The sequence below is a fragment of the Acomys minous genome, assembly GCF_964271855.1.
Source record: "Acomys minous genome assembly, chromosome: 8".
In the NCBI taxonomy this organism is placed as follows: Eukaryota; Metazoa; Chordata; class Mammalia; order Rodentia; family Muridae; genus Acomys; species Acomys minous.
In genome coordinates, this window is record NC_140489.1 from 59,826,086 (window position 1) to 59,838,852 (window position 12,767).

General features: G+C 46.6%; 1 protein-coding gene across 2 annotated transcripts in view; it reads right to left on the minus strand.

Annotated features, from left to right (window-relative positions):
- Window positions 1-1,132: 1,132 nt before the first annotated feature.
- The window catches only part of PRORP (protein only RNase P catalytic subunit), a gene marked incomplete at its 5' end in the record, with an annotated part of 85,398 nt that continues 73,763 nt past the window's right edge, over window positions 1,133-12,767 (minus strand). For both annotated transcript variants that reach the window (XM_084792357.1, XM_084792356.1), the window contains 3 exons: window positions 1,133-1,384; window positions 3,456-3,651; window positions 6,074-6,222. In XM_084792357.1, the coding sequence (XP_084648483.1) occupies window positions 1,238-1,384; window positions 3,456-3,651; window positions 6,074-6,222 (492 nt within the window). In that variant the 3' untranslated portion in view covers window positions 1,133-1,237. The remainder of the gene's footprint in view (window positions 1,385-3,455; window positions 3,652-6,073; window positions 6,223-12,767) is intronic.

The following is a 12,767-nucleotide window of genomic DNA, read 5'->3' on the forward strand; positions in this document are numbered from 1 at the left end:
CAGGCCACTGGCCCAGAAATGGCACTACCCACAGTGGGCTGGGCCCAACCATATCAGTTATTAGTTGAGAAAATGCCCACAGACTTACCTACAGGCCATATGATGGTGACAATTCCTCACTTGGCATTCCTTCTTCCCAAATGACTTGAGCTTATGCCAAGCTAACAAACTACCCAGCACAGGCTCTTCTAGACTTCTGGCACCTTTCCTCTGTGTGCTCCTTCTCTCTCAGGGATTGGCGCTACACTTTTAGATGAACTTAAAAGATGCTCTTCCTAGCCTGGCTTGGTGGCCCATGCCTTTAATTCTAGCACTTGGGAGGCAGAAGCAGGCATATCTCTGTGAGTTCAAGGCCAGGCTGATCTACAAAGTGAGTCTAGGACAGCCAAGGCTGTTACACAGAAAAAAATTAGCCAGGTACAGTGTCATAGGCCTCCAGATACTTGAGAAGCAAAAGCAGAAGTGATCCTAAGTTCAAGGCCTGCCTGGTTACCCCAGTGAGACCTTGTCTCAAAATTAAATGGAAAAAAAAAAAAAGGCCTTAAAGCACAGTCTGGAGGAGATGAATAGTGAAATATATGGTTCAGGGATTTAGAAAACAAAAAGATAGGGATTTGTCAGCTCTAAATCCTATTCTTTTTTTTTCTCCTCCCAGAAAGCCAGTTTTTTAATTTCTAAAACTTTGTCAAAAACGTTCACAAATTAATCAACTTGGAAAGGTTTATAATTACTGTATAAAACAAAGAAGAAACCATCAGTAAGTCTGGAAGGTCAAGTCAGAAGGAGCAACTGTTCTGAGGAGCAGCCTCTCCCCAGCTATGTGGGAAGATGGCGGGGCAGGGAGACACAAGTACCAAGACTCAGCATGAGACTCACCATCCCAGTTAAACCTGCAGAAACAAAGTCAGCTTGTGGGGCTGTGTGTAGCTCAGCTGGGAGAATGCTTGCCGTGCCTACACGAAGCCCATGACCCATCTCCTCCCTGCACACAGCGGGCGGTGGCCCATGCCTGGAATCTCAGCATTCCGGAAGTAGAAACAGGAAGATGGAGGCAGAAGAACCCGTCTCATAACAAAGCAAAGAATGCTAAAAATCAACCTGATGCCGCAAACCAACCAACTAAACCAAACAGTGTTATTAAACCCTTTTTATTTCCAGGACAGAGGTCATGCCCAACATTAGCATGCAGCATGTAAGAAAGAGCTCTGCCACCAGCCGGGAGGCAGCCAGGACCAACTCAGCAGGGGGCAGGCGCCTGCGTTCTCTGGAGGCACAGCCATTTGGTTGGCACTTCGTAGGAGTATCTCTGCACCAGGTCTTCATCATAAGGGATGTGCCAGGAGTCTCCAGTTGTCTGCACCACGGTGTCATAGCTGAGAATGTGCTGATGAATCAAAGAGAGCCAAACGGTGAGGACAGCAGCGAAGGGTTCCGAGTCCTCCCCGTCCTTCCTGCTTCTTTGGAAGGGTGCTGTGTTTTATCTGACACTGGATTTCCTCCCTCCCTCCCTCCCTCCCTCCCTCCCTTCCTTCCTTCCTTCCTTCCTTTGTGTATCTCTGTGTGTGGTGTATGCACGTGTATGTAACCAATGCACATGTCTGTGCATACATAGAAGCCAGGGCCGGACACTGCATCCTCTTCTACCAGTTTCTATATTATTCCTTTGTTTTGTTTGTTTGTTTGTGCTAGGCTGGCAGCTAGCAAACCCCAGCAACCTTCCTGTCTCGACTCCACAGTGCTGAGGACACAGGTGTGTGCAAGGCACACGCAGCTTGTTATGTGGCACACGGATCTGAACTCAGAGAGCACTAACCACTGACCCGTTGTCTCTCCAGCCCCCACAACAGTAAGCAAAATAAAAAATGTAAGAGAGGGCTTTCATTGTAAGGTTAAGGGCTCACTATAGGAGTGTCAGGAGTTACATGGTGCAGTATCCGCCTGCCTCTGCCTCCTAAGTGCTGGGATGAAAGGTGTGTGCCTGCTCAATAAATTGTTATTAACTATAGTCACACCACACTGTTTTGAGTTTATTCCCGCTGTCTAACTGAAGCATGACACATTGCACCAACACATCATCGCGCCAGCCCTGTGTATAGGCCACTGTATTTCCCTGTAATAATTCTCCTTTGGATTTTGCTCCTTTGTTTTAATACGAGGCATCCATGAACTATGTTGTCTACACTAGAATCAAAGGACAGCCCAGTGGAGACTGACACAGGATACATTATACAGGAAAAGTGAGCTGGGCATGTAGTCTGACTTAGGAGCCGAGACAGGATGGCTGGCACGTGTTTCAGGCCAGCCTGGTCTGTATAGTAGTGAGCCAGGGCCACATAACAGACCATAAGCAAGAGTGCCTAGAAAGAAGCTGCAACTACAAAGGCTGATGAGCTAATCCAAATTCAGTGATGCAGAAAGGTTAGACTGTTACAAATCCACGGCCAGACTCTCCTGGGTCATCTTTAAGCCTCTTAATCACTGCTTTCTGAATGTCACCTAATATATTTGTCACAAATGTACAAACAGACCCCCAGCTTACACCAACCAAAAGGCTGAAAAAGCCATTAGATAGCAGCTGAGGCTTATACTTGAGGTGCCCCTGCTTTCTGTATACCTGAGTACCCCTGCTTTCCATATGCCTGAGGTACCCCCTTTTGTATGCCCGAGGTGTCCCTGCTTTCTGTGACCTAGCTTCCTGATGTTTCTACCCAAGTATTTGAAAAGTGTCTTGATTTTCTTTGTTCTGTTACAATATAACTTGATAAACCAGTTACCACATTAAAACAAAATCCAAGATAACTAAGTCTGTGTTATTGGGCCATGGTCATTCATATTTGGCCCCCAAATAAACTATGTTCTTATTGTCTTTGAAGCAAGAGTTGTGTTTTTGTGTCAATGAGAGCCCTCCTCTAGATAAAATAAAATAGGATTGAGTGATGGTTCATGGGATTAAAGTGCAGATGCTCATGGTAGAAGGAGAAGTGACTCCTTGAAGTGGTCCTTGGACAGCTTGTTCATAAGCTGTGGTATAGTAGGTGCGCACGCACGCACACTTGCACACGTGTGTGTGCACACACACAATTACAAACAAGTGTAATTTAAGTTAAACAACAGGAGCAGTTGCTTAAAAGGAAAAGTATGACGGGATAAGAAGTTTCAAGCTATTCAAGTAAACAGGGGTATGGAAACACATGAGGACCTAAGTGTAGGTGAAAGCACAGCTTCAGGCACAATCATGACACCCCAGATATTTTAATATGTCAAACAATTTGGGGTTGGCCTATGAATACTTTTGCCCCGACAAATGCTTTTTCTGGGAACTGGTAGCTACCAAATGCCAAGGTAAAACAAAAGCAAAGGTTTTAGAATTTCAACTGGTGACATTTAAAAAACTATGCCATGCTCTTTCTTTAGACACGACTCTGTTAGCATCACTTAGAGAACAGATTCCATACCTGGAAAGTGAGTTTTGATCTTAGAAACCCTTTCGCGATTGCCAGCTGGTGTCCCTGCTGCCACTTGAAGAACAGGCGCTGGGTGCGGGCATCCGGCAGGCAGGCCTTGTGGTCGCGCAGCAGGTCTTTGGTGATAAACCTGCAGTGGTTGCCTGAGTTCAGAGTGGCGTACAGGAGGAAGGGATCGTCCTGCGAGCTGCAGCAGGGAGAAGGCAGAACACAGTGACATGCTCCAGGAGGCAGGGCGACTCTCCGCCATCCCTTTCCCTGTACTCGGACTTCCCTTGGAGGTGCCTCTGATTTCTTGACAGAGGGGACCCGAGTGACCCCCACAGAGCCCTTGGAGTCCTTAGTTGATGACACTATCAAAAACGCAATGGAAAGCTGAGGGCAAGGGGCTGCCAATGCCTGGGGAGTAAAAACGTTCAGGCCAGCTTGGGCTACTGATTGTTGTGACCTTCTCAAAACAAACAAACAAAACCAAAACCCATTTTTGTGTGTGTGTGTGTGTGTGTGTGTTATTCGAGACAGGGTTATTCTGTGTAGCCTTGGCTGTCCTGGACTCCATTTTGTAGACCAGGCTGGCCTCGAACTACAGCGATCTGCCTGCCTCAGCCTTCCAAGTGCTAGGATTAAGGTATGGCTGCCAAACCTGGCTAAAACAAAAATCTTAACCCCACCCCCCAATACAATAAATTGTTTTTCTCTTTCTTTCTTTCTCTCTCTTTCTCTCTTTCTTTCTTTCTTTGTTTCTTTCTTTCTTTCTTTCTTTCCTTTCCCCTAAGATTTCCTGTATAGTCCTGACTGTCCTGGACTCACTTTGTACACCAGGCTGGCCTCAGACTCATAGAGATACGCCTGCCTCTGCCTCCCCGAGTGCTGGGATTAAAGGTGTAATTAAAGATGTGGGAGCTTTATATGGAAGAAGGGGAGTGGCATGTTAGAGCAGGCCACATTTACAGGGGGATTATGGGGATTCACTACACCACTCTATTTATGTTTGAAATGTTTGGTACATTAGTGGAGAATACACGTTAACACTAAATATATAGATATTTAAGTCCAGAGGCAGCAGTGGGTCAGTCTTTACGACAGAGCCTAGAACTACAGCAGACACCCTGAGTACAGGCCGATGTGCAGGCCTCAAAGTAGGCAGCAGGGCCAACTCCCACTTCTGGGTTACAGCATGTGGTCTATCCCATTCCTTTCCATAAGGAAAACAGCAGCAGTGACAGCAGGACATACTGGCTGTCCATGAGCTTGGTGCGGATGTCAGGTGTTGTAACTATTATCTCCTTTACATGGAGTGAACACCTTCCCAGGTGGGAAACAGCAGGTCCATGGTCTGAAACACCCCTCATGCTTGCCAACACTGCATGAGTGACATCAAGAGGATCAAGACTTTTGCTCTTGAACCAATGGAAATGCCTCCTCAAGGAATTGGCCTCCTGCTTCACGTGTCAAGAGCCATTTTACCTCTTGAAGACTAAATTCCCCAAAATGTTGACGTTCTCATCTCTGAACTACTGAGCACTAAGCTTAGGGCTAAGGCACACACACTACAAAGCGATAGCTAGGCAAGGCTGCGGGTGAGCATGTGCTAGTGTGGGCACGAACAGCTGTGAACACAGAGGGTTTGCACGTGCAGTGCAGGCCTCGTCGTCCTGCAGAGCTGCTTTCTGTCTATGAACTGCACACTGTGTCACTAATCCTGCTTCCCATGCTCCTCTGGCTCGAGGGGACGCTGGAGCTCAACAGCAATTTTCTATCCAGGCCCGTTGTGAGGGCCTCTGTAATATGGTCCTTCTCGCTGACTTCAAAACATCTTTTCCATCCCTTCCCTTCCCTCTTTCCTGCCCTCCCCTCACTTTCCCTTCTTTTTCTTTCCCCCCCTTTCTGGACAGAGCCTCAAGCACCCCAGGGTGGCTTTTGTATAGCAGGGAGTGACTTTGAACTGGAGTGGTCTTCCCTCACAGGGCTAAGATTACAGACTGGTCCACAGCTAGTTTGTGTGGGGCTAGGGGATAGAACTCAGAGCTTCCTGCAGGCCAGGCAAGCTTTCTACCGACCGAACTGCATCCTCAGCCAAAAGGCTACTTTCCTGGCGGCTGTCCTGACCCACCCACACGGTCCTTACTTTTCTTTACCCGTGTCCAGCTAAGTCCTGTGCCAGGACCTTGGACTCTCTGCTGCCTTGTATGAGGGAGGAGCTGTGAGGCGAGGAATCCTTCACAGCACGGATCCCTGGCCACAAGGATGCTATCTGCTTGCCTGCTTCTGTCAGGGCGAGAAGCACAGGGCTTTGTCACAGTCACTAGAAACAAACACCATGCTCACATCTGGTGGGCGTCTACTCAGTGATGAGCTCAGGAGTTCATGGTGTGCAGTCCGCTTAACAGCCTCACTCCCGACCTACTTTCCTCAGGCCAATTTCCTCGTCTGTATGTTTGTTCGACTGGAGACGCTGCATTTTTGTAAGCTCCCTCCAGCCTATTTTTGTTTCTGTTTTAAATGAGGCTGCATACACGAAGGCATGCATCTCTAAATGAGAGGACAGGTAAGCGGTAAGTGGATGACCCGGGCCCTCGTCTGAGCCACCAGCTGCCTCCAGTACTCACATGTTATCAGCAAAGAAGCAGTGGGCTTGCTTCTGCACCTGTTCCATCTCATCCTTCCTCCACTGGGAACTCGGTCTTAGCATGTGCTTCCGGCCCAGGACCAGCAGTCGTAGATTCTGCTGGGCTAGTTGAGAAACGACAGCAAGGAGCTAAGAAACACAAAGAGTCAGTCAAACAAAAAAGCTCAAATAACCAGGCAGGCTCTTCCAGCTGGTCCTGCAGGTGAGCCTCCTCCTAGTGCGAAGAGAATGGCTCTTAATAATTTTCCGTCGCTCAAAGCCTGAGATTTAAAGAGAATTAATGCCTTCTTCATTGCTGTTTGTTGGTTTAGCAACAGCTCTCAAGTAGCCCAGGCTGGTTGCCAGCTCTGAAGTCAAGAGTGACCTTGAACATCTGGCCCTCACGCCTCCATTTCCTGAGCTCTGAGATTATAGGCACGCACCACCATGGCCAGTTTATAAATGAACGCCTAACCCCTGCCGAGGTCAAGCTACACTGGTTCCAGGTGTTGGTTTCTAAAGACAGACTAGTTTAGTTAAATTCAGTTGTTTTTAAACAACCCTCTATAGCTCTCTGAGACAGTGACGGGGCAAGGAGTAACTACCCAAGTTTTAAAAAATAATTTATTTTATTTTATTTGCATTAGGTTTTTTTTTTTTTTGCCTGCATGTATTTCTGTGAGAGAGATCCTCTGGAATTGGAGTTACAGACAGTTGTGAGCTGCCATGTGGGTGCTCAGGACCTCTAAAAGAGTTGCCAGTGCTCTCAACCACTAAGCTATCTCTCCAGCTCCTAACTACTCAACTTTGAAGCAAAAATCCCCCAAACTAAAAATTATATACTTTTAAAACTTTTTTCTATTCTTTCTTTCTTTCTTTCTTTTTTTTTCTATTGAGACAGGGTTTCTCTGTGTAGCCTTGGCTGCCCTGGAACTCACTTTGTAGACCAGACCGGCCTTGAATTTAGAGATTCACCTGCCTCTACCTCCTGAGTGCTGGGATTAAAGGTATGCGCCACCACCATCTGGTATTATTTTTAACTTTCTTTCTTTTTTTTCCCCCCCCTCAAGACAGAGTTTCTCTGTGTAATAGAGCCCTGGCTGTCCTGGACTTGCTTTGTAGACCAGGCTGGTCTTAAACTCACAGAGATCCACCTGCCTCTGGCTCCTGGGTGCTGGGATTAAAGGCATGTGCCAGCAAGCCTGGCTAGAGACTTATTATTATTACTGGTGGGGTATTTGCCACAGCAAACACGTGCAGGTCAGAGGACAGCTGTCAGGGATTGGTCCTCTCCTTCCACCACTATGTGGTATTTATCCTGGTGGTTGCCAAGGTGGTATTTATCAAGTGTGGTAACACCTGCCTAAAATCCCAATACTCTGGAGGCTGCGGCAGGAAAATCAGTAGTTGAGGCCAGCCTAAACTACACAGCAAGATCCTGTCTAAAACAAAAATGAAAACAATAACAACAACAAACCTCCCAAACAGAACAGAACAGCTAAGGATGGGGGAGGGGCACTATTCCCATACAGCGCCAAAGCTCCTGGAAGGGAAGTGGCTCCATTCTTGTCTATACTGTATATTGACATATTTTATGTTTACCCTGGATTTTTGTCCATCTTACTCTAGTTGGTTTTAATGTTCCCTAACTACCAATTCTAGAATGAAAACAAATGGATACTTGTCCACTGAATGAGTTAATGTACAAGCAAAGAATGCCAGAACCAGAAGAGAGATCCCAACAGAAAGTTTTCTGCTGGTAAAACGCAGCCTTTGGTAGGCTACGAGGATGACTCAGCGGGTAAAGGCACTCGTTATCAAGCCTAGAGACCCAAGTTCAGTGCCCAGATCACACATAATGGTGGACGAACAGGGTCAACCCCACAAAGTTGTCTTCTGACCTTTACCTGTGTGCTGTGGCAAATCCCTCAGCAGCAATAATAATAATTCATTAAAAAACTGCTTAAAAATAGTTTTTTTGCTTCAAAGTTTCTTTTTAAAAAAAAGCATTTACTATGTAGAAAGCATATTGGCATCACCACAGTGTACAAAAAAATTAAAGACATACTGTTTCTAGTGAAAGATTGCCAATATTTTTCTTATTTGCCTATCAACATAGGAAAATAGAAATTCCGACTGTACATATAGTTGGTGGTTAATAAGCAGGTTGTGATTAGCTGAAAAGTATGCCCAACATCAGGAACCAGGCATGTTAGCCCATGCCTGCAACCCCAGCACTCAGCTGACCCTCGCACTTCAAGTCCAGACTGGACTATGTGAGTTTCAGGCCAGCTTGGGCTACACAGAGAGATTCTGTATCACAAGACCAACAGCAACAATAACGAAGATGATACAAAAAAGAATGACTCATGAATTTAAATACCTCAAAAGACATTAAGAGTGTCTTTCTTTCAGAATGCACTTATTGTGTGTGTGTGTGCGCGCGTGCGCGTGCATGGATGTTCATATGTGTGTAAATGTACATGGGGCTTTAGAGACAGAGTCTTGCTATGAAGCCCTTGCTGGCCTGGTACTTCCAACCTCAGCTGGGAGTAAGAATAAGAGAGCTGGAACTGTAGATTTTATAGCATGCCTATGGTGTTTACTTTGTTTATTTACTCTGAGATGGGATCTTGATAAGTTATGTAGGTTCAACTTAAACTCACTATTTTTCTGACTCCACCTTCCAAGTAGCGGCTTCATAGGCATGCATCACTGTGCAGGGCTGTATTTAACTTTTAGTGTGTGTGTGGGTGGGGGGAGGGAGGGACATGCATGCCTCTGATCTGCACGGAGATCAGAGGACAACTTGTAAGAAGTGATTCTCTTTCCACCATGTAAGTTCCAGGGACTGAGCTCAGGCTATTAGGTGTAGGCAGCACCTCCTGGGTCCTCCATTTATTTAGAGCTACGCAGAAATTATAGATTTTCTATGAACATAGATTCAAAGTAGAAATCGGACCCACTTATAGGGATGACAATTACTTTAAAATTTTTCTGTAAGAATCAGCATAAAGTTATTACAAAAAATATATTAAATATGTGGGAGCACACGTTGAAGCTCAGGTGCTGCATGCCTCTAATCCCAGCCTGCCCGAGCGGCCCAGAGAGAGTTCTGCATGCCTCTAACCCCAGCCTGCCCCAGCAACCCAGAGAGAGCCTGTCTCTATTACAATTACGACACAGGCTAGGCTGGCTTGCTGGTGCACCAGGATCAAACAGCACAGTCCCACACTGTTTGACTCTGGAAGACATGGTCTAAAGAAAAATGCAACCGAGTCTTCACAGCCAGGCCCCGACTCAGAGAAGGCACCCCAAGTTCACTAAATTAGAAATTATTAAGGAAGAGAAAAAAACATAGCTTCAGTTGCTCTGTGGCACCATCTTGTGGTGGAGAGGTCTCTAACTTTTTTTTCTTTTTAAAAGCAATGACAGTAAAAGATAGTTCTTAAATTTTATTTTATTATTATTATTTTTAAGATGGCTGGGTAGAATAAAGGTAACTTGAAAACTTAAGACAGTCTGGCTGTGAAAAGCCTCTGCAAGGCCAGGTGTGGTGGTGCATGCCTTTAATCCCAGCACTCAGGAGGCAGAGGCAGGCTGTGAGTTTGAGGCCAGCCTGGTCTACAAAGCGAGTCTAGGACAGCCAAGACTATACAGAGGAAACCCTGTCTCGAAAAACCAAACCAAACCAACCAACCAACCAACCAACCAACCAAACAAACAAACAAAACCAAAGAAAGAAAGCCTCTGCAGCAAATTGCAAGCTGGACTTAGTGGGCTGGCTCAAAGTCATAGGCATACCCAGAATAGTAAAGGAAAAGAAAATTTAACTTAATTGTATGTTTGCTCCAAAATAAAACTGAGGCAGGTGTGATGGTGCATGCTTGTAATCCAAGTACTGAAGAAGCCGAGGCACAAGCATTGCTAGTTCTGGGCTAGCCTGGGCTGCACAAACAGACCCTGTCTCAAAGCCAAGCCAAGGCAACCGACCTGGGACTGGAGCTGTAGCTGTGGATAGCAATTAATTACTGTTCCTAGCTGATGCAGCTAAATGTAGTAGTATCCATACGCTGTATTATAATAGCTTGTGAGGGGAGGGGCAATATGACAAAACCTAACACAGGATGACAGTACAAACACACAGTGACACAAAAGTACAAGTAGGAACGTTTGGGGAGGAAGGGAAGCAGTGAGCGGAGGCGTAAAGGAGGCGGCGATGTGAGGGATGGATATGAGCAAAGCCAGAAAGAAAGAAAAGGCTGTGAGGGCTGGAGAGGTTATATATGTGGAGGCAGCTAAGAGCACTTGATGCTTTTCCTGAGGACCTGCACTGGGTTCCCAGCACCTATGTCTGGTGACTTACAACACCCTGTAACTCCAGATCTAGGGGATCCAAGGCCTCTAGCCTCCAGGAACCTGCACTCATGTCCCTGCGAGCACGTGCGCACACCCACACCCACACCCACACCCAAATAAATGTTTTAAGAAGACATTGGTTAGTCTCAAATCTGCTCTATAGATGAAGCTGGCCTTGTGCTAGGACTACATAACTGAACCACTCTACCTGGCTTGGGGTTTGGCCTCATTTATTCCAGACTTAAAGCTGAAGAAGCTGTCAACACAGAAACACCAATGTGCACAGACAATAAAGGCACAACGAAGGCTGCTCTCTCTGGGCAAATGACTCGGGGGGGGGGGGGGCAGTGTCCCCGGAGATCGGGAGACAGTGAGGACGTCAGTGAAACTCTGATGAACACTGTAGGAACAGTGACTGTAAAGAAGGATACACAAGCTGGGTGTGGTGGCTAACTCACACTGGGAGGCAGAGACAAGAGGATCTCTGTGAGTTCTAGGCCAGCCTGGGCTGTCTCAAAACCATCTCTAACACCACCAACAGAAAACTCAACCAACCAAACAAACAAACAAAAAACCCCAAAACAAAACATAGAGGTTGGTAGAGCTGAGGTTTTTGTTTGTTTGTTTTTTAAATCAATTCTATATCTTAAAAACAAAATAATCCAATTTCACACTAACTAAAAGGAACACACTTTTGATTGTGGATTTCTGTTTTCTGTTCCCTACTATTTCACCATGGTCCATAAGACAATGAAGGAGCAAGTCTCTAAGAAGAGTCACACCAGGAGAGCGAGAACACACTGGAGGGCAGCACTGGTGTAAGTACGCCTGGTGTGGCTTCCACCTTGATGATTTTTTTTTAACCTTCTATAGAAATGGGTACTAAATTAAAAAATAAACTCACAAATCACAAAACTACTTTTGGCATAAAACTGTTTAAAAATAGTTTCTGAGCACAGGCAAAAATACAACTGGCGTTAGAATTAGCTGTGCATGGAGATGTTCAGGCATGGGAAATCGAGGGCTGGGTATACGCAGGAGGGAAGCAAAGTTCAGGCCATGAGTGTCCTAAATAGCAAATGTAGTTCCTGTCCACGTTCTTTTAATGTCTTTAAAAAATAAACTGACTAAGTTGGACTGTGGTGGTGCATGCCTGTAATCCCAGCACTCAGGGAGGCAGAGGCAGGCGGATCGCTGTGAGTTCGAGGCCAGCCTGGTCTACAAAGTGAGTCCAGGACAGCCAGGGCTACACAGAGAAACCCTGTCTTGAAAAACAAAAACAAAAGAGAAAAGAAACCAGTTTGGATGCAAATTATTTCACTCTGTGGCAAGCCTCTGTGTGTGTTTCAAAGCATGGTGTTAATGGTGGACAGGCCAGCTCATTCATCGGCGTTAATGGGAACTTTCTCTGTAATTCCTGGGTGGAAACCATTTGTTGGGCATGCAGATCTAAGGGCAACTGTCTCCTAGCCTTAAAGACATTACTCCCGAATGACTAACACAACGTTCTAACTGCCGGGAGGGAGGACAGGGCAAGTCAGTCACACTCAAGGAGAAGAAAGTGGTCAGGGATATCTCCACTGAGCCCAGCTGAGGTTCCAGATGAGTTACTCAGACAAGGAATGGGGGTTTCCAAGGACAAGGAGACGCGTGCTCAAAAGACCAGCATCATGTTGAGTTCCAGGAAACGTAAGAGCAGACTCAGCTCAGGCAGAGGTTCAGAGGGTGACGGGGAGAATGCCTAAAATGAGGGTGCAATGGCCATACAGGCCTCCGTCCCAGGGTCTTTGCTTGCCTGAATGCAGCTGGGGAGACAAACAGAGACTATCACTATAGGTGGCAAAATTCTGAACAGAATGAAGGTGGGGGAGGGGAGGGGAGGGGAGGGGAGGGGAGGGGAGGGGAGGGGAGGGGAGGGGAGGGGAGGGGAGGGGAGCTACTGGGCTGCTCCTGCAGCTGGCCGCACAGCTGGAAAGGGCAGAGCAGAGCAGTCACTGACTGGAGGTAGGAAATAAAAAGGACAAAGAAAGCAAGCCTTGGACTGCTGGATAGACAGACTCCCAGGCAGGGGCTTGAGGGGAAGAACCTTTGATGTCCCTGGGCTGGAGGTGTCTGGTAGGCAGCCAATAGGAAGCTTTAGGTTTGGGATCAAATGAGGATTGTGCTGGGAGGAGAAAGTAGAAGAGCTCTCATGGAACAGGAGGAGGAGGGTCCAAGCAGAGAATCCTGGGAGAAATGGGGGGAGGGGCCAGGGCTAGAAAGCATTTCATGGTCTAAGTGTCAGTGCTGCAGATGGTCCACACCAGGGCCGAGATGTGTGGTCTGCAAATGCATAT